This window comes from Citrus sinensis, chromosome 9 (genome assembly GCF_022201045.2).
Source record: "Citrus sinensis cultivar Valencia sweet orange chromosome 9, DVS_A1.0, whole genome shotgun sequence".
NCBI classification, from domain to species: domain Eukaryota; kingdom Viridiplantae; phylum Streptophyta; class Magnoliopsida; order Sapindales; family Rutaceae; genus Citrus; species Citrus sinensis.
This window is the reverse complement of record NC_068564.1, coordinates 13,430,119-13,453,061: the sequence shown is the minus strand read 5'-3', so window position 1 is coordinate 13,453,061 and position 22,943 is coordinate 13,430,119. Positions and strand designations below refer to the sequence as shown.

Below are 22,943 nucleotides of genomic sequence, written 5' to 3'. Positions count from 1 at the left end.
TTCGTCATTCAAACTTTAACCTATTTTGACTCCAACTCATTCCAATTATCAATGAGTAAACACGCCATAAGGACCTAGGAGTGACAATTATTCTACTTGACCACATAGTTATTGAAGATTTTCGTACTTGTTATGGAATTAAGCCATGCAAAACTAAATTCAAAACCTCACAACATATATTGTAAAATGCGTACTTGTTATGGAATTAAGCCATGCAAAACTAAATTCAAAACCTCATAACATATGTTGTAAAATGCCACGCTGAAATCCACTATATAGTATTATGGTGAAGTAATTTCAATGCATGATTTCAACATATAAATCAATCGTGGGATTAGAAAATTTTATCAAGTAGCAAATTAATTAGAGGAGAAGAAAAAACTCAAGAGATCATTATTTTTGGGTTTTGGGAGAGAGGAAATTAAATTTAGAAGAAGGGTAGTTTTAAATTAAAATGGTGTTGGTAATAATAATTAATTTTTTAACACTATTTAATGGGGTACTTAAAGCAGTAGTGGCAATTGCTCTACTATGTGGGTATTGATTTATGCCAATTGATTCAATAATCATGAGGTTTTTTGAACATAAAATTCTTGTTTGAAGTAAGAATAAAGGTATCTCACAGTACAATGATTATGAATAATATTTTTACTTACCTTAATCATTTTTCACCTTATTAATCTATATATATTGCTAGGTTTTTATATTACTCTATCGTCTAAACCTAATATTAAGGGCTCACAATGCATCACACTATAATACATTATACCGGAAACGACTATCACATGTTATTTGTCCTATACATAAGGCACAACTGTTAACATATATATTTTCATAATGTTGATTTTGATGATAACAAACAAGATTAAGAATGATTAATCTTTTAAGCTCAAATTATTTTCTTTATAAATAAATCATTATTTTCAAATTATAAAGGTTTCATATTTAATGGAAAAATGATGTTGTGGAATTAAAGTGTTTTGGACTAAAATGAAAGTATTTTAAAACCTTTGATATTGTTTTTAAAATTTCGGATTTGGACCTATTTGAAACTATTTAAATATTTTGGGTCATTCTATAATTTCACATAGTTTGGGTGAAATCATAATTTCAGAAAGTTTGGGATTGACAAAGCATTATTTAAAAATTCTAAAATTGGACCTATTTGAAAGCTTTCATAACTTTTTGGGCCATAGTACAGTTTTATAAAGTTTTGGGATCAAACTATAAATTTGAAAAATATTTCACTGTAGCAGTTACTGTAGCAAGCGGCTAACCAGATCCTAACAAACGGAAATCCAGTTGTTGGGCAGTAAGCTTCTGAGCATAAGCGGCAATCTGGATTTGACAAAGCGGCATACCGGATGTTCAGAAATTCAAAATTGTGGCTGTAACGGTAACATTAAGCGGATAACCGGATGTCCATAACCGGCAATCCGGTTACGACCAAAATGTGCATAACGGCTAGTTTATGAGCTCAAACTATATAAACTCAAAACCAATTCATTTTTGGTAATCCAAGCAAGCATAAACAAGTGCACAAAACATATATTGAGCTTCAATTTCGTAACTCATCATTTATTAAATCATCTTTGTTCTTCAATTTGTATATCCACTCTTAAAGAGAGATTCATTGTTGTATTTTTCAATTTGTGTCGTTAATTGTGTTATATGATCATTCACTAATAAAATTGACATCATTGTTTGATACGATTTCATATGTTTGGTCTTGTATGCATTTATGTCTCATGTATTAAATGGCTTATTGAAAAATTTTGAATCTCAAAATGATTTTTAAATTTGATCAATTTTTAAGCCAAAAATAAATTGATGTGTATAATACAAGTCTAAGAGCTTACAAAATTTCAAAAATATTTTCCAAAGCTTAATCGGTATACCACTTCTAATCAATCGGAAAGCCGTTTTTTTATTTTGGAGCTCTCGGGACAAATTCCGGATAACCGAATTTTCCAAACCGGTGAGCCGCATTATCTTTGGTTGCTCTCGGGTCAATATTCGGATAACCGGATTCAAGTGAAGGACTTGCTAGAACATAATCGGATTTCCGGTTAAACAGATCCGGCAAGCCGTTTTCGGCTTTTTAGCTTCTGGACACTAACCGGTTAGCCGGTTAGTGACATCCGACAAGCCGGATTCGAAGGTTTTTTAAACTATTCATCTTCTTCTTCATTTCGGCAAGTTGGATCCCATTCTCTCTCTAAAAATGGTTTCTTCCTTCATTCTTTTTCATTCTAAAATCCATCAATCTCATCCTTTTTCACTTCAAATCCTTTATACTTGTATTTGAACACACCAACATTTACTATTTTATTTTTATTTTATTTTGCATTTGGATTATATGGATGTTTGCTATGATTTTGGATTATATGTTTGTTTTGAATTATATGGATTTGATATAGTTATATGTTATGTTCTTTACTTACGTTTTGGATAATTTTGAACTAATGTGCTCGATTTGAGGTTTTGATGATTGATATGGGGAGACAAATATGATATGTTTTTGGATAAAATCATTTTGGTTAAAATTTTAAATTGGCCATATACTTAGGGGGAGCATATAATATGATTTTGGATAATATGCATTTTGAACTTTTTTATTGTCCAAAGGGGGAGACAAAGTAATATATCATTTCGATGTTGTCAAAATGAGAAGAATAATATGCACTTTGAGTATTGTTTTGATTATGGTGATGATTTGATGATTTTGAGATATGATGACGATTTGATTACATGGGTGTTTTATATGATAAATTTATGTTATGAGTTGTTGACTTGGTAATTGATGGAATAATGGTTCATGATATTTGGTGTGATGATTTGTGAATGGAGTTGGCTTGTATCATGATTTATAATAATTTGGGAGTAATATTACTAAACTTGTATTTGAGGTAATGCTTGTTGTTAGGGGGAGATTCTATCAAAATTTCTACTCGAACAACATGGGTAACAAATTTGCTACTTTTATTCTTTTCCTTTATGTTTTCTTTTTGATGACGAAGGGGGAGAAGAATACATGTTTTTAAATTTATAAAAATTTACTACTCTTTTTCTTTGCCAATTAAGTTTTCTTTTTTATGATAAAGGGGGAGAAAAATCCATGTATTTAAATTTGTTAATTTAGCTAATTGGCAAATTGTAAGAGAAGATTATATTTAGGGGGAGCAATTTGTGGAATCATTATTTAAATACATGAAATGTTTGTCATCATAAAAAAGGGGGAGATTGTTAACATATATGTTTCCATAATGTTGATTTTGATGATAACAAACAAGATTAAGAATGATTAATCTTTTAAGCTCAAATTATTTTCTTTTTAAATAAATCAATATTTTCAAATTATAAAGGTTTCATATTTAATGGAAAAATGATGTTATGGAATTAAAGTGTTTTGGACTAAAATGAAAGTATTTTAAAACCTTTGATATTGTTTTTAAACTTTCGGATTTGGACCTATTTGAAACTATTTAAATATTTTGGGTCATTCTATAATTTCACATAGTTTGGGTGAAATCATAATTTCAGAAAGTTTTGGGATTGACAAAGCATTATTTAAAAATTCTAAAATTGGACCTATTTGAAAGCTTTCATAACTTTTTGGGCCATAGTACAGTTTTATAAAGTTTTGGGATCAAACTATAAATTTGAAAAATATTTCACTGTAGCAGTTACTGTAGCAAGCGGCTAACCAGATCCTAACAAATGGAAATCCAGTTGTTGGGCAGTAAGCTTCTGAGCATAAGCGGCAATCCGGATTTGACAAAGCGGCATACCGGATGTTTAGAAATTCAAAATTGTGGCTGTAACGGTAACATTAAGCGGATAACCGGATGTCTATAACCGGCAATCCGGTTACGACCAAAATGTGCATAACGGCTAGTTTATGAGCTCAAACTATATAAACTCAAAACCAATTCATTTTTGGTAATCCAAGCAAGCATAAACAATTGCACACAACATATATTGAGCTTCAATTTCGTAACTCATCATTTATTAAATCATCTTTGTTCTTCAATTTGTATATCCACTCTTAAAGAGAGATTCATTGTTGTATTTTTCATTTCTCATCAAATTGTGAGTGTACAAGTGTGAGAAACACTTGGGGTGAAGAGATTGGAGAGATAATCTCTTGTTGTAAAGGCTCATTGACACCTTGAAGTCAATTGTAAACGTTTGAAGCCTTGGAAATGCTCGGATAGTGAAATCCTCAAGCCCGGTGTGCTTGGAGGAGTGGATATAGGCGGGGATTGCCGAACCACGTAAAAATCCTTGAGTTTGCTTTCTCTTCCCTTGCTCATTTATTATTGTACTTTCATTGAATTTATTATTTTCGAATTTATTAAGGCATTAGATTGGTTTGTTGTGTGGTTTGCTTAGCTTAATTTTTAAAAACCCAATTCACCCCCCTCTTGGGTTGCCTAGTTAGTGTTTCAACAACAAACTTATCACTAACAATCTAGAATGTTTTAGCTCTTCATGTCATATCCTTCATGAAATCATGACCTTGATTTTATTCATGCTTGATGAGCCTCTAATTTTCACTATACAACTTGCTTACTTTAACTTTTTGCTTCCTGCCATCTATGTTTCTTTGTATAATTTCATTAAACAAGTGTAGATTTAACTCCCCCTCTCAAACTCTAGTGTTTATATAGAGATTGAGTTTGTTCTTTAAGTATACAAAGCTATTGCTCGAAAGTCCTTTGGTTATAATATCGGCAATTTGGTTCTTGCTCTAACCCATCCACTCAAAGGGGGTTCTTTTGTGATTGGATGGGAATGAATGAAGAAATACTAATTTGATTTCAATGTACTTTATCCTCCAATAGAAGATTGGATTCTCAACTAATGCTATTGCACTTTTGCTGTCATACTGTAGCACTAATTTTCTTTCTAATATTACTCCTATCTTAAACAAAAGTGACTATATCCATGTTACTTCTGTAGCATTATTTGATAAGGCTTTATATTTAGCCTCAATGCCTGGAGTTTGACATTACATTTTGTTTCTTTGAGTTCTATGATACAACAATTAGCAGCTAAGATGATGCAGTAGCCTCTTGTAGACCTTCTGTTATCCTTATCTGCTGCCCAATCAGCATCTGTACAAGTCGATATCTCCATCTTCAACCCAAGTGTGTAATATAATCCATAATCAACCATCCCCTTTAAGTACCTTAGAATTCTATTGTGTCCTTGCCAATACATCATTCTTAGATTCTACATGAATTAACATAGTTTGTTAACAATGTATACTATCTCTAGTTTAGTGATTGTTGCATATAATAGTGCTTCAATTACATTTATGTAAAATGTAGTGTCTTTAAAGAATCATCCAGCTTTGTCTTCCTCTAATTATTGCCTTTACTTGATGCTTGAGCTCATGGGAATTGGGTTTTTGTTGCATCATGGCATATTGGTTTTTCTTAGCAAATCCAGAATGGACTTGCTTTGACTTAGATGCATACCTTCACAATCTCTCTTCACTTCTGTTATAAAGGAATAGCTTAAAGATCTTAGTATTTTTAATGAGAAATTCTTGTTCGATTTTTCTATCAGATTGTCTATCACCTTAGGCTGATTACCCGTCATATGTATGTCATCTACATATACTAGAATGTAGATAACTTTGTCCCCATCTATTAAATGGAATAGAGTTGTCTGATACTGCATTTATGAATACCCAAGTTAGTAGAGTTGTCTTAAGTTTTTCATACTAAGCTCCCTTTCAGCCCATATAAGGCTTTGTTTAATCTACAAACATAATTCTCTTTTCCTTGGACTTTCAAACCACTAGTTGCTCCAAAAGTACTATCTCATATAGCTCTCTATTTAGGAAAGTGTCATTTAGATCCACTTATTTTATATCCCAGCCATATGTGACTGCAAGGCTTAGAAGAATCTAGATAGTAGCTAACTTTGCAACTGGGTTGAATGTTTTAGTATAGTCTATCTAGCTTTTTAGCAGTATTCTTTTGCCACCAATCTGGCCTTGTGTCTTACTATGGATCCATCAAGATTGTGTGCGATCTTATAAAGAATAATGGTATATCACAATGACTATGAAGAATATTTTTGTTTCCCTGAATAATTATTCACTTTATTATTCTCTATGTGGTGCTAGGCTGTTACATTACTCTATCGCCTAAACCTAATATGAAGGGCTCACAATACATCACATTACCATACAATATACTAGTAACTGCTATTACATTTATTTGTCTTATTACATAAGACACAACAACCTTATCACCAACAATCTACAATGTCTTAGCTCTTCATGTCATGTTCTTTATGAGATCATGACCCTTGATTTTGTTCATGCTTGATGTGCCTCTGTTTTTCACTATACAACTTGATAACTTAAATATTTTGCTTCTCGCCATCTATGTTTCTTTGAAGAATGTCATCAAACAGTTGTAGCTTTAACTTTCAATGCTTCTATAACCAGGCATTATAGATGTCTCTGATTAAATTTACACAATTTTATATTGTATTTTAGTTTGAGAAGGATTCCTGTTGATTGCCCATTCTTTGATAACTAAAACAATTTATTGATCCCTGAAAGAGGACTGATGATGATTGTGAATAAATCTTAAAGAATGGAAAATTATATCTATGTGGGGTGTAGGTGTTTTTGGAGAGAGAAAATATTGTATATTCACATTTTCCCTTTAATGTAAATATAAAAAATAAAGTGTAGTGAATTGAATGCCTCCAAGAACTCAAAGCAATTCAATTACTACCCAAGATCTAGACTAAAGATCAATGCAAGATGCTAATAAGGCAACAAGCTAACCTTGATGAGTCAATGATTAACAACCCTTTGTAATAGAAATAATAAAGATTAAGATAAAAAAAGATGAACTGAATTATGTAGCAAAAAACACACAATCAAAGACAACAAATTTACGTGGTTCAATTATGGAAGAGTGCACAATCTACATCCACATGAGAAACCATTAGAATGAGATTTATTGATGATTCAAGTCAAGATTATAGAACATTTACAAAGAAGATGACAAGGAACTCTTGAAACCCTCTCTAGAATACTCTTAGATGATCCTTAAACTAGCCTTGTTGGTTAGCTTATATAACTACTGATAAAAAGCCTAGAATGCATTAGATTTTGACATGTAGATAACAACTTATAAAAACTTTGATTCCTTTTTCACATGCTACATCACATGTCACTTATGCTATGGTTAAAATGACTTGAATTATTTCGTTTTACCTGTCTTATGAGTGTAATAACTTATGTGTGTTGCCCCGTGACCATAAACTGTAAAACAAATATGGAAAATATTAACCTAAATAATTCCTTATTGATTTTGATGATAACAAACATGATTAAGTTTGATTAATCTTTTAAGAGCTCAACATAATTTTCATCTATTTTTGACAAGTTTCATAAAGTAATGTTTATAAAGATTTGGAGTCAAAACAGTCATCTTGCAAAATAGTTCACTGCAGAAGTTTCTTGTGGAAAGCGGCGATCCGACATGTGTAATAAACGGCTCGCCGATTTCAAGCAGAAATGGAGATTAGTATCTGGACATAAACGGCGAACCAACATGTGTGATAAACGGCTCGCTGATATCAACCAATAGCCTCTGGACCTAAACGGCGAACCGACATGTGTGATAAACGGCTCGCCGATATCAACCAGAACTAAAGGGTAGTCTCTGGACCTAAACGGCAAACCGACATGTGTGATAAACGGCTCACCGATATCAACCAGTAGCCTCTGGACCTAAACGATGATCCGACATATAGTTAACGGCGATCCGACAATTTGAAAAATCAGCCTAACGGTCATATTGACCAGTCAAACGGCGATCCGACATCTAGCTAACGGCGATCCGACAGTGTGCAGAAAGTCAATAACGGCTAGTTTTCAACTGCAGCTATAAATAAGCTCATTCAAATTCAAACAAGGATTTGATTTCCAACGATCATCATTGAGCAAAATATTGAGAATACAACTTTCATTGAGCTTTAAATCATTGTATTCATCTTATTCATTCACACATTGAGCTTTCATTTGTGATCAAACCCATTGTGTGAGAGAAATTCATTTGTAATCCTTTTTGTAAAATTAAGTTAAAAGATTGTAAGTGTTGGGATACACTTGGGTTAAGAGATTGGGGATAATCTCTTGTTGTGAAGGTCCATTGACACCTTGGAAGTCAATTGTAAGCATTTGAAGCCTTGGAGGCTTGCTTAGTGAAATCCTCAAGCCTGGTGAGCTTGAAGGCGTGGATGTAGGCGGGGATTGCCGAACCACGTAAAAATCATTGTGTTTGTTTTCTCTTCCCTTAATCTTTTTATTATGCTTGATTGATTTATTTGTTATTACTTTAAATCCGTTTTAGATTTGCATTGAGTTTTGTTTTAAAATTGAATAATTTTTAATATCCCAATTCACCCCCCCTCTTGGGTTGCATACTTGTATTTCAATTGGCATCATAGCAAGGTGCTTTTGTGTAGACTTAACCGTCTAGAGTTAAAGATCCATAGCAACCCAAATTAGCTCAATCATCATGGAAGGCTAATCTACCACTAGACCTCCATTTTTCGATGGAAATGATTATCCTTATTGGAAAACTAGGATGAGAATTTATTTACAAGCTTTAGATTATGAAATTTGGGAAGTTGTTTGTGATGATTTATTCATTCCTAGAAAGAATGCTTTAAGTGAGTTGGATAAGAAAAAGATATCTTTAAATTCCAAGGCTATGAATGCTTTATTGTGTGCCTTAGATAAAAAGGAATTTCATAGAGTTTCAAATTGTTCTAATGCTTATGAAATTTGGAGAAAACTTGAAATTGTATATGAGGAGACTACAAACGAGGAGGAACTTCATGAAGTGTCGAATTTGGCACTTATGGCAATTGGAGATGACTCGGATGATGAACTTGATGAGGTAAATGATCTTCCTACTTATGATGAATTACATGATGCGTTTAAAGAATTGCACGATGAGTGGATGAAAATTGGTAAAAAGAATGCATGTTTTAAAAAGAAAATGGTAGAGCTCATAAATGAAAATGAAACTCTAAGTGCAAAGATTATATGCCTAGAATTAGAGAATAAAACATTGCATGATAGAGTTGCATTATCAAATGAGAAACCTAGCACTTCACATGAGCATCTAGAATCATATGTAGATAACTTGAAAAATGAAAATGATGCTTTACAAAAATGCAATGATTCATTAAATGAAAAGATTAAAGGACTAGAGTTAGATAATAAAATGTTGCATGATAGAATTGCATCATTTAAAGGTAAACAAAGTATTTCATATGAGCATGAAAAATTCATTTGTTTTTTGGTGTTCCCTACCTGGTGAGGCCATCTATCTACTCACAACACTTATTACATGAGATAGATCTGGCCTCGTTAACCCGGTTTCATATATAAGGCATCCAACTATATTTGCATAAGGAACATTTTCCATTTTAAGTTTCTTATCATCTATTTTTGGGCATTGTAAGTTGCTTAACTTGAAATGGGTCCAGCACTCTGGTTAGATATTTCTTCTATGACAGATATATAAGACCTTTTATTGTGATTCTCTCAATTTCTACACCTAATATCTTTCTTACAGTCCTCAAGTTCTTAAAATCAAACTTAGAATTTAGCACTAGCGTTAAATTCTCTATATCACTTTTTTCTTTATAGGATATTAACATGTTTTGCACATATAAAAGGAGATTTATATAAAGATTAACCCTCAATAACTTGTAGTACACACAACAATCACAATTGCATCTCATGAATTCATGTGTAACCATGAATTCATCAAATTTGAGATACCACTGTCTTGAGGTCTGTTTTAGTCCATTAAAAGATTTCTTCAATACGCAAACATGTTTAGGCTTTTCAAGATCTTCATACCCTTCAGATTGAACCATAAATATTTATTCTTCAAGTCTTTTATGTAAGAATATAGTCTTGACATCAAGTTGATCAAGCTCCATGTGTTGAGTGTTAGAAAATGTATATTTATAAAGGAGAAAATCGTCATTTTACACTTCAAGTTTTACTAACACCCTTACTTTTACGTATTTAACCTTCTTTTGATTTAATTCCGAATGTTTTATTTTAATTAAGTATTTTATGTATTTTAGGGGCATCATAGTCATTTCACAATAAACGAGAGATCAGACGGCAAAACAGACATCACTTTTGAACTCAGGACGGTCGAAAACCTTAAGAGGAGCATAAAAGGAAAAATGGCACTGTTCACACGTACGGTACTATTCACGTGTACGGTACTGTCTACGTTACTATTCACGACACTGTTCACATAGACGGATCGATGACGTGGCATTGACCGATGATGTGGCATGGACTGATGATGTGGCATGGACTGATGAGGTGTCATGATCCTGTTGGACTAAAATTCTTATGTACTGTTCATGGTGACGTGGCAGCATATCAGTGGACCAAAAATCTCACGTACGGTACATCAATCACACAGGATTATTTTCAACCAAACCGCGTCACTGTTCAACCCGGGTCAAACCGTGTTACTGTTCATCCACGTGGTCAAACCGCGTATTGTTGACTGATGACGTGGCGCAATCCTGAACGTTCAAACTGTTTTTAATCCGATGGCCATGATTTACTCCATGTATCTATAAAAAGGGGGACTCTCCCCCCTAATTTGATAGCTCTGAATTCATATTTGGGATCCATTTTCGGTAATTTCTTCTCCATCTTGTATTTTCTACGTATTTTCATAAATTTTCATTTTGCCCCTAGTTCAATTATGAGTAGCTAATTTTCTTTCAAGCTTGGGTTGAAGGTGAAGTCTCAACATGTGTCATAGGCTTTATTTGGTAAATTTATTTTCTTTTCCCCTCTAATTTTTGTGGATGATTTGACTTTTCGTCGACAAATAATAATAATCTTGTCTAGATACCGCTTTGGTTACACCGACTCTCTAGTATAAAGTTATTATTATCTGGCACGATAAGCCCTTAGCACCATATTGATTACAGTGTGGTTCATGAGGTGTGAATTCCCTCCTCATGATTTAATTGGTATTAATAAGGAATATTTAGCCCATGGTGCATGTTGATACGGAATACGGATCCAGATACCCAAGTACATCATTTCAATAGATTTCTTTTCAATTTATGCTCCCCATTTCAATTCCAATTTTAGAATTTATTCTCGCCATTTCAATTTCAATTTTAGGATAATCCGAGTCACTTTCACCACAAAATCCAACCACCTCATGCAAAATTAATTCTATACACAATTAAAATTCACCTCCTCATGGGATCGACACTCGTCACCATTATTCTATACTACAATAAATTCGTGCACTTGCGAGTTCAACGAAATTTGCACAACAAGTTTTTGGCGCCGTTGCCGGGGAGGTAAGTTATTTTAATTTATAGAATTAATTTTTGTGAATAATTTCTTTTATTTGATTTCTTGTATTTTTTTTTTCTTATTAAAAAAAAGAAAAAAAAAGAATCTGCATTTAGAGGTAATAATTTCTTTTCTTTCTCTATTCTTTACAATTTTGCAATTTAATTTTTAAGTTATTTTTCTTTGTAATTTTTTTTAATTTATTTTTAGTTAATTTATTTTCACGTATTTTTTTAGTGTGTTTTATAGTAAGGTTGTAATAGCGCAATAAGGTTAGTATCGTAATTTCTCCCTCTTATTTATTTTTATTTGTTTTGTTCCCATCTTTATTTTCATTTTATTTGTTTTGCATGCATGGTCGTAGGTCATTATTACCTAATCTTGAACCTATAGACCTTGAACTAGAAAAAAACATTTCGCACACACAAGCACGTTAAAAATAAATTTGGAATGGATTTACAAGCACCACAGGAGAGGCCATTTAAGGACTATTTTAGTCCCTTAGCTAATTTGAGCACATCCTGCATAAGATACCCAAATATAGCTGCTAGGAGTTTTGAACTAAAACCTAGTGTGCTAAATTGTCTCCCAACATTCTATGGCCTAGAAAATGAGGACCCATATAATCATCTGAATGATTTTCATGCTATTTGTCAAACTTTTAAATATGAGAATTTTTCAGACGATGATGTTAAACTCAAATTATTCCCATTTTCTTTAAAGGATAGAGCTCGTTCATGGTTAAATATTTTGCCTGCTAATAGCATTACATCATGGGAACAAATGGTAACTAAATTTTTGAATAAATATTTTCCAGTGCATAAAACTAATGCTATTCGCAGGGAAATTTCAGAGTTTACACAGAGAGAAGACGAGCAGTTTTTCGAAACATGGGAGCGATTCAATGGGTTACTCTTGAAGTGTCCACATCATGGATACGAGAAATGGCACCAATGCCAATACGTTTTGAGGGATTATTACCGAATGTGCAAGAATGGCTAATGGCAACAAGTGGAGGAGAGCTAATGTCAAAAAGTGCATCAGAGATTTGGGAATTCTTCTAGTGACAAGGGGATAATTCCTAACAACGGAGTCGATCACTCAGGAATACTAGAAGAATTAAGGGAGTAAATGAGGTTCAAATTGGCGAGTCAACTTCGGGAATCAAAGAAGTCAAGGAGATGGTTGAAGGTCTTGTTCGACAAATAGCATCGTTATCGACTGCGAAATCAACAGAACCACATGACCATGACTCATACTCAGATCAAGCCAATGCCATATGTGTAATGAGAAAGTTATCAAATTTCAACCCATACTCCAACACATATAACCCTGGATGGAGAGACCACCCTAATTTTTCATGGTCTCAAGGATTCCAATAGAATGGACCAGCGGCTTCAGCTCCACCAATGCAACCAATTCCTCAAATTCCTTAAGCCTCTCAGCCACTATTTAGACCATACAATCAGAATCAGAATTACTCTCAACCCAGACCATGGGAGGATTCATTCCAGAATCTCAAGAATCTTACTCACTCCACGATTGAACAACAGAACCGCACCACTGATGGACTACGAAATGAGTTGAGAGCAAGCTTCAACTCACAAGCTCAATCAGTTTCAAGCCTCGAGAAGATGGTGGGACAGCTTGCTTCTTCAGTTCAGACCTTTGCAATGACTGTTGAGAAAGGCAAGTTTCCAAGTCAACCAGTGCCTAATCCTAAAGGAGTACATGAAGCAAGTACCAGTTCACCACAGCAGCATGGAGAGGTCAAAGCAGTCATGACCTTGCGAAAAGGAAAAGAAGTCGACAACAAAGTGGAGATGTCGGTGATAAAAGAAAATCAAATTGTACCTGTGAGTGTTGAGGACTCATCACCGGAGGAGTGAGAAGAAACCAAACCACGAGCATACGTTCCCAAAGCTCCATTTCCTCAGAGGTTAGCTAAAGGAAAGAAGGGAAAATCCATAGGTGAGATTCTTGAAATCTTCAAACAGGTAAGTGTTAACATCCCTTTACTTGATGCTATAAAGCAAGTTCCATCTTATGCCAAGTTTCTTAAAGGCATTTGTACTAAAAAGAGAAACATTCATGTTCAAAAGAAGACATTTTTAACAGAAAACGTTAGTTCTATACTTCGACATAAAATTCCTCTAAAATGCAAAGACTCGGGCTCCCTCACTATCTCATGTAGCATAGGGAACCACACAATTGAAAATACTTTGTTGGATTTAGGAGATAGTGTAAATCTGTTGCTTTTCTCTGTATTTGTGAAACTTGGACTGGGAGAATTACACCCAACTCCAGTGGTGTTACAACTTGCAGATCGGTCTACGAAAATACCTCGTGGTATTGTGGAGGACGTGCTTATCCAGGTAGACAAGTTTTATTTTCCTGTTGATTTCATTGTAATTGACACTGAACCAATACAGGATTCAAGGAAGCACATCCCCATTATCCTAGGCCGACCTTTCTTGGCAACTGCAGATGCTCACATTCAATGCATGACTGGAAATATGCAGTTGTCCTTCGGCAACATGACTATGGAGCTAAACATCTTCAACATTGCCAAACAACCTCATAATGCAGATGATGAAATTGTTGATGTGGACTTAATTGAAGCATTAGTTGATGACACTTTTCTTTCAAACCTTAGTGATGATCCTTTACAAACATGTTTAACTCACTTTGGTTTGGATTTTGATATTGACAGAACAGTCGATGAGGTCAACGCCTTGCTTGACTCAGCACCATCCATGGACACTAATAAATGGAAGTCAAAAGTTGAACAACTAGCACCATCAGAGAAGAAACTCTTCCCATCATCAGAATCACCACCGAAACTCGAGCTCAAACCATTGCCCAACACTTTGGAATATGCGTTTTTGGGAGAAGAAAGTACTCTACCGGTAATCATCTCATCATCCCTAAATGACGAACAAAAAGGTAAGTTGTTGGATGTTTTAAAAGAGCACAAAGGAGTATTAGGATGGACCATAGCAGACATCAAAGGTATAAACTCAGTAGACTGCATGCATTACATTCACCTTGATGAAAATGCTAAATCTACTAGGGAAATGCAACGTCGGTTAAATCCTAATATGAAAGAAGTTGTTAGAACTGAAGTCCTTAAGCTATTAGATGCAGGTATCATTTACCCAATTTCTGATAGTTCATGGGTCAATCATGTACAAGTTGTCCCCAAAAAGTCAGGAGTCACAGTAGTTACGAATACCAATAATGAATTGATACCCACTAGAGTGACTACAGGATGGCGTGTATGCATTGATTATAAAAAGTTAAATTCTGTCACACGTAAAGATCATTTTCCTTTACCATTTATCGATCAAATGCTTGATAGATTAGCAGGCCATGAATTTTATTGCTTTCTAGATGGCTACTCAGGATATAATCAGATTCCCATAGCACCAAAAGATCAAGAGAAAACTACTTTCACTTTCCCTTTTGGCACTTTTGCATATAGGAGAATGGCATTTGGATTATGTAATGCACCTACTACATTTCAACGATGCATCCTAAGCATTTTTTCTGATATGGTTGAACGATTTCTTGAAGTCTTTATGGATGACTTTTCTATCTTTGGTGATTCGTTTGATCAATGTTTACATCATCTAACACTAGTTTTGCAGAGATGTATCGAGAAGAACTTAGTCTTAAATTGGAAGAAATGTCATTTTATGGTAAAACAAGGTATTGTTCTCGGTCACATCATTTCGAGCAAAGGTATTGAGGTTGACCAAGCCAAGGTGGATCTCATTTCTAATCTTCCTTCACCTAAAACAGTCAGAGAAGTAAGATCTTTCCTTGGGCATGCTGGTTTCTATATAAGTTTCATTAAAGATTTTAGCAAAGTTTCTAGACCCTTATGCAATTTACTTGCTAAGGATGTACCTTTTATCTTTGATGATTCATGTCTTGTGGCATTTGAAAAACTAAAGCAGTTGTTGACATCATCACCCATCATTCATCCCCCAAATTAGAGCTTACAATTTGAGCTCATGTGTGATGCATATGATTATGCAGTAGGAGCAGTATTAGGACAAAGAGTTGATCGAATTCCCAGTGTTATTTACTATGCTAGTATGACATTGAATGATGCACAATTGAACTATTCAACTACTGAAAAAGAAATGCTAGCAGTAGTGTTTGCATTAGAGAAATTTCGATCTTATCTCATTGGTTGTAAAATAATTATATTCATAGATCATGCTGCTCTTAAATATCTTATCACAAATAAAGATGCAAAAGCTAGACTAATTCGTTGGGTGTTACTTTTGCAAGAATTTGACTTGGAATTCAAAGATAAGAAAGGCACAGAAAATGTTGTGGCAGACCATCTCTCTCATCTCCATTTTGACACAATTACAGAGCCATTAATATTGAATGAGTCATTTCCAGATGAACAATTCATGAGTGTAAAAGTATTACCGTGGTATGTTGACATCGTGAATTATCTTGTTACAGGTCAACTTCCAGAGCATTGGACCAAGCAAGACAAGGCCAAATTTTTTGCGGAAATAAAGAATTTCTTTTGGGATGACCCGTATTTGTTCAAGTATTGTGCAGATCAAATTATTAGACGATGTGTCCCAGAAAATGAAATTCAGAATATTCTTTCATTCTGCCATGAACAAGCTTGTGGAGGCCATTTCAGTGCTAAGAAAACAGCAACTAAAGTTTTACAATGTGGTTGCTATTGGCCAATTATATTTCGAGACGCTTATACTTTCTGTTCTTCATGTGATAGGTGTCAACGAATGAGGTGCATTACACGAAGGAACATGATGCCACTAAATCCAATTTTAGTGGTTGAGATTTTTGATGTATGGGGTATCGACTTCATGGGTCCCTTTACCCCTTCTTTTGGCCATCAATACATATTGGTTGCTATTGACTACGTATCGAAATGGGTAGAAGCAATTCCATGTAGAACCAATGATCACAGGGTGGTGATAGGTTTTTTGAAAAGCAACATTGTTTCACGCTTTGGATTCCCTCGAGCAATAATCAGTGATGGTGGTGCCCACTTTTGTAACAAAGCATTCAAGGCTCTCTTGACAAAGTATTCAATCACTCACAAAGTGGCAACCCCATATCATCCGCAAACCAGTGGCCAAGTTGAGATCTCCAATCGAGAAATAAAGCACATATTAGAAAAGATGGTGAGGCCAGACAGAAAAGATTGGTCATTAAGACTTGATGATGCATTATGGGCATATAGAACGGCTTTCAAGACCCCGATTGGGATGTCACCCTACAAGCTAGTGTATGGAAAAACTTGCCACCTACCTGTGGAACTCGAGCATCATGCGTATTGGGCCATCAAGAAATTCAACTTTGACATGTAGCAAGTCAGCTCAGAAAGAATATTACAACTGGCAGAACTTGAAGAAATTCGCAATGACGCATATGAAAATGCCAAGATTTACAAGCAACGGATGAAAGTCTTCCACACTAAGCAAATTATGAGAAAATCTTTCACTCCAGGTCAGAAAGTGCTTTTATTCAATTCTCGCTTGCGCCTATTCCCAGGTAAGTTACGCTCTCGATGGTCTGGTCCCTTTATTGTTCATACTGTTTTTTCACATGGGGCAATTGAAATTAAGGACCCAAAGAACGGTGTCATGTTTAAAATTAATGGTCAAAGATTAAAGCCATATCTAGAGTACCAACCACATGGAGAAGACATCGAAATAAATTTGAGTGACCTACTAGATTTGAATTGATTTTTTTTTCTTTTCGTTGATTTGATTTTTTCTTTCTTTCTTTTTATTATTCTTTTGCTAATTGAAATTATTTTTGCATAAGTGTGTTTGTTTAATCATTAAGTTTTCTCTTATCATTGTTAATCATGAGTACCATACTTAGACCGTTCCTCCTGAACATTCTTAAACCACTTCAACATGTCAAAACTCATCTCAAAAAGCAAATTCAATTTTGTAAATGACACAACTTAAAAGTAAATTTTAACTCCCAAGTATAAGAGTGTCTTGTTGTATTATAACTCGGTGAGTCCGAGGTCGATCCACAGAGAAAAGATTTAATTAGTTTATTTTATTTTATCTAAAAATTGAAATTAAAACTTGAATATAAACAACTTAATTTAAATGAAACTATGGAATTGAACTAGTTAGGGTTATGGATCCACTCTTAGAAATAAATAAAACTTAATAAATTCTTTTTGCCAATTTGTTTTAGATTTATTACTCAAAAGATTAATTATACAAATTATTATTATTTTCCCTTTAATTTTATGATGGATTAAGTATTTATTGTGCCAAAATTTAATTTGTCTACAATAAGTCAAAATACCATTTCACCATGCCTTATATTAAGATCTTAAGAATTTATTGTGCCAAATTCATTTGTTTGTCTACAATAAATCAAATTTTCAAAATATAAAACATGTATAAAATTAAATAGAAAATAATTTAATTTATAAAATTAAACATAGAATTTGATTAAATCATATTTATTTCTTAAGAGTTTCACCTTCCCCTAACTAATATTATTTAGTTAAGCATAATTAAAATAAAAAGAAGTAGTAAAATTGAATTACTTATAATTAAAAGAAATAAAAACAACTAAAATTGGAAATAAAACTAATTTTATTAATGAAAATAATTATACAAAATATTAAAAACACACCTGGAAATCAAGATTACAAGGAGATGGAGAGAATTTGAGAAGAAGAGAGTTGTAGAGAGATGATTAAAACATAAAAATGAGGCTCTATTTATAGAAAAATAAATTCATAATCCAGTGCTTTGCGGTCCATCATAGGCTTCATGCATGTGCTCCTCACAACCCTTAGATCAAGATCCAATGGCTGGTCAAACTTCAAAAGTCAACATCACACATGGCATCATTTGACTCGTCCGATTTACCCAAAGAACGGTTGAGATTTGGCGGGTTAATGGGTGGATCGGGTCGACCCGAATACAAAGATTCGGATCCTCCAACTTACTTCACCAACCATTGCCACGTGGCACAATCATGGCCATTGAATCATGAACGGTTGAGATTTAGTCAAGATTGCCAATTATCCCATGCACTCATATCTATTGTAAGCTCATTTCATCATCCAATCAGTGCTCGGTCAACAGGAAAAGTCAACTTTTTTTTACACAAGCCCAATTTTAAGCCGATCTTGACTGATCTTAAGGTTTTCGGACCTCCGGAATCCAAATTTGACCTCCGTTTATCTGTTTGGAGCCTCGAAGTACGTGAAATTAATAATTTTCCTAATAAACACATAAAAATACACAAAATTAAATATATTTAAAACATAATTAATAATTCATAATATATTACATAAACACAAATATAAATTATAACATAAGCATAAAATAACATATTATCGCTTGATAATTAAACAATTTTTAATACTAATCACACCCCCCAACCAGCTTATTGCTAGCCCTCTAGCAATTAAAGCGTTATATTAAGATTTATAAAATTCACATGCAAGTTAATAGTTGTTCATCTATCCTCTAAATTACCAAATAAATGAACTCTCCCAAATTCCTTTACCACATTGATGTTCACTCATTATCCAGAATATCATCAAACCTTCTTTTGTGCTCAAGTAATTAACACAATACTTATGGGGCTTCATTAAAAGAAAAACTACATTTTCGTTCTAAAATTCATTAGAAATTATATCTTTAGGCAATAGATTATTCACACATTTTTTTTTTATATTACATTTCTAACCCGTGTAGCGAGCTTTAGGTCAATGACTCCCAGACCAGTTGGCCTTAGGGCACTAGGTGTTGAAGCACCCCTACGGACTTAATTACTCGGGTTTCTAATAAACAAACAATATATCTATTACCCATGTAGCGAGCTTTATGCCAGTGACTCCCAGACCAGTTGACCTTAGGGTACTAGGTGTTGAAACACCCCTACGGACTTAATTACTCGGGTTTCTAGATATAACAAAATTAAAAACATTTTTTCTTCTTCTTTTTTTTTTTTTTTTTTTTTTGGTTTTTTTGTTTTTTTGTTTTTGGAAATATACACTTTCTACTACCTTAGATACTATTCCTAATAAATCAAAAGAACTAAATGCTGTAAAACTTTAACTTACAACCCACTAGTATGTGTCATAGTGTGTGTGTGAAGAATGATTCAATAATACCTGTTAAATGAGTAAACAATTAAATAACTTAATAACCAAGTGGAGAGTTCACAAATTTGAGTAATTCAAAGAAAAGGGAACAAAAACAACTTACTATGAATCTCAAAATCAAAATATAATACAACAAGACTATTAGGATGCGTCTCAAAAGTCGTGACTCTTTACACGGCCATCCTAGACAAAAAACAAATTTTTTTTTTTTTTTGGTTTTTTTTTTTAACAAAGAAAAGAAAAGAGAAAAGAGAAAAACAACACACATATTTAAAATATACGTCAATTATCCCCACCCCACAACCTAATCTAAACATTATCTTAACATTTTATAATTTTACAGATATGCAAAAAAATAAAAATAAAAGAGAATAATAAAAGAAGAAGAAGAAGAGATCTCACCTGAACTTGATGCAGAAGCTTAAAAGCAAATAACAAAGATGAAGAAAGAGTCAATTTTTTTTTAACAACACCCTTAAGATTAAGAAGATGCGTTTCTAGAGAGACTACATTCTCTATATCCTGCCATCTTCGACTCAAATTTGTCCTAAGTTAGTCTTTACAGAAAAAAAAAAAATTTTTTTTTTTGTTTTTTTGGTTTTTTTTTTTTTTGTAAACACATAACCAGGACTAAGACATTCCACAATTATCAACTATTCCCTCCCCCCAACCTGAAAAAGACATTGTCCTCAATGTTTTAAAAGGAAAGAGAAAGAGTGTAGAAGACATCACATGAACACTACAACAGAAAATATTTACAAACGGAGAGTTAAATCTAAATCGCACTTCTTATTACTGCTACTGTTACCGTTACCGTCATTAGTCGACCAATTCAGTGCAACAGTCTGTGGATCTGGCTCTGGTGTATAAGCTTGCAAAAGATCAAGTAACTCATTAGTAGTAGAAGCAGAGATAAAGAGTTTTTTTACAGAATGTGGAACAAAATGATTCTTTATTGCATGGTTAATAAAAGTTAGCAAGCCGTCATAAAAATTATTAACATTTAACAAACCGATGGGTTTTTGATGAATGTTCAAGTGGGCCCAAGATGCAAATGTAATTAGTGCCTCAAAAGTTGCAAGATCTCCTGGCAAGAAAATAAAAGCATCAGCATGATTCATCATTTCAGATATTCTCTCTTGCATACTTGATACCACTAATTCTTCTCCAATTGGTGGGCCAGACAAGCACACTAGCGGTTTCATGGGTTTTGGGATAATGCCGAGTACTTGGCTTCCTCTGGTAAAAACAGCTTCTGAGACAAGTCTTGATAACCCTCGTTCACCTCCTCCATATACAAGATGCAGTTTCCTCTCTGCTATGACACGACCAAGATCTACAGCTGCCTGAACGAACTCTTTGTACTTTCCATAGTGAAACCCAGAAAGCACACAAATATTTTTGAATTGTTTACTCGAAGATGATGCCATTGGACTAATTTTTCAAAAACAAGTTGTGAGTGTTTGAAAAATGAGCTCATATTTAAAGATCTTGGTAACATAAATAATGAGAAACAGCTGTAAATGGGTTGGCAATATTTGTCAAATGATGAGTAAAGCTCGTGGCTCAATAATTCAAAAACAAACAGTAAAAAGAAAGTAATGATTAGAAAAAGCAAACAGTAAAAGAAAACCAAATATTTATTAAATACAAAATCACATCGCTAAATGCAATAATGCAAATGATAAAATAACAGTAAAGTAAAATAACAGTGAAGTGAAAGGATATTTACTGGTAGTTGTGATTGTGGCTCACATCTTCCTCTGGTTTTACGTCCAGTAACGGCTTGAACGCCCTCTATGGGTCGAGGATCGGCTTCCCATCCAGTTTTCTTATAAACTGGCAAACAGGGTCTTTTTGAGTCAGATTCCCAAGACTTAACTGTGCACTTTGTTTTTGGAATAGTATCCACAAATTGTAAATCTCACGTTGCACAATTCCGCTTCGATGCGTCTCAAGAGATCGTAAGATATCATCCAACGATTCTTTACTCATGCCATCTTTAACGAATTTAATTTTATCTTCACGAGTATCAGAAACCATTCCTAAAGATTTACAATCTGGTCGTTTGCAACCAAGTCTCACACAGTTATGACATTTTGAGCCAAGTCGTTTAGCTCTCCTTTTCTTAGCAAACGTACTTTTACCAAAACCAGGCATGTAAGAAACAAATTGACCAGAAAACTCACCTGCTAATCGGACCTTTGCTTCAATTAACCAACGAATGTCAGAAGGAATGCCATTGATCATTAACAAACGCAGTCGTTCACAACGAGCTTTGTAAATTTTCCTGAGGGCATTCTGAGGGAGAGAGGGAAAATGCTTATGGAGTTTATGTTGTATTTCTTCCATGTATGATTTTGGGGTTTCAGTTATTGTGGGAAACTGAAGATACCGACTTAAGAAGTCACGGAGTACCGTTATCCGCCATTTATACGGGAAAATAAATCAAAACACACCAAAATCAAATCTGCAAAATCAAATCAAGCGTGAAAGCGAGCAAAAAGAAGCACACAATATAAAAGGAAAATGAACTTACATTCGTCCTCTCATTGAGTTAACCTCAAGCTCCATTTGAAATTCATATATGCCACTCTCTACTGTTCTGAGTTGTCCCTCTAGATCCTCAACATAGGACACGAATTCTGGTGGTTGCAGATCCCAAAGTGGATGTGATTTACAGCTTTGTATTAGGCCTCTTAAGTGAAATTTTATACGCCGAAATCTTTTAAGATGTGCGAACAGGTATTTTCTCATTGAGGTGCTCATGATGTAAAATGAAAATTGATGAGAGAATGTACAACTGTCAAACAAACAGGCTTACACAAGAAAAACAATGTTAAAAAAAAACTATGTACAGTGCATCAATCTAAGGAAAAAAAAAGTCAAACAATGAAACGGTAAAATAATAGTAAAACAAAAAAAAATCATTAAAAACTTAATCAAGAACTGGTGGGTCATCCAAATTAATTTCGGTGTCCTCGTCACGTGGGTGATGTTCCAGATATGGTTTTAATCTTTGACCATTAACTTTAAATGTGACACCATTATTTGGATTCTCAATTTCTATGGCCCCATATGAATATACATTTTTTACAACAAATGGGCCACTCCATTTTGACTTTAACTTTCCTGGAAATAAATGAAGACGAGAATTATAAAGCAACACTTTTTGACCAATCTCAAATGTTTTTCGAAAAATTCTTTTATCATGAAATGCTTTTGTTCTTGCCTTAATAATTCTTGAATTTTCATATGCATCATTCCTTAATTCCTCAAGTTCATTCAATTGCAATTTTCGCACATTACCAGCATCAACCAAATTTGAATTAAAAGCTTTAATAGCCCAAAGTGATTTATGTTCAAGTTCAACAGGTAAAT

At 33.8% G+C, this 22,943-nt stretch overlaps 2 protein-coding genes, 1 non-coding gene and 1 pseudogene across 3 annotated transcripts; 1 reads left to right on the top strand and 3 right to left on the bottom strand.

The window, feature by feature from the left end:
• The window catches only part of LOC127899876 (uncharacterized), a 104,727-nt pseudogene extending 89,049 nt beyond the window's left edge, over nt 1-15,678 (top strand).
• LOC127900090 (small nucleolar RNA R71) lies at nt 12,242-12,345 on the bottom strand. The gene has a single exon (XR_008052118.1). It is a non-coding gene; the product is annotated as a small nucleolar RNA R71 (small nucleolar RNA).
• Nucleotides 15,679-18,024: 2,346 nt separating the features above from the next.
• Nucleotides 18,025-20,992, bottom strand: LOC127899659 (probable cytokinin riboside 5'-monophosphate phosphoribohydrolase LOGL10). The gene has a single exon (XM_052433160.1). It carries the CDS (start codon nt 20,990-20,992, stop codon nt 20,318-20,320), a length of 675 nt encoding a protein of 224 aa, XP_052289120.1. The 3' UTR covers nt 18,025-20,317.
• A 122-nt stretch (nt 20,993-21,114) lies between these two features.
• Nucleotides 21,115-22,223, bottom strand: LOC127899660 (uncharacterized). Its single transcript, XM_052433161.1, has one exon. The coding sequence runs from the start codon at nt 21,912-21,914 to the stop codon at nt 21,360-21,362; it is 555 nt and encodes a 184-aa protein (XP_052289121.1). The 5' UTR covers nt 21,915-22,223; the 3' UTR covers nt 21,115-21,359.
• Nucleotides 22,224-22,943: the final 720 nt, after the last annotated feature.

What these genes read in the sequence shown, in the direction of transcription:
- LOC127899659 (XM_052433160.1), bottom strand. Translation starts at nt 20,992, where the DNA reads ATGGCATCATCTTCGAGTAAACAATTCAAAAATATTTGTGTGCTTTCT.
- LOC127899660 (XM_052433161.1), bottom strand. Translation starts at nt 21,914, where the DNA reads ATGGAAGAAATACAACATAAACTCCATAAGCATTTTCCCTCTCTCCCT.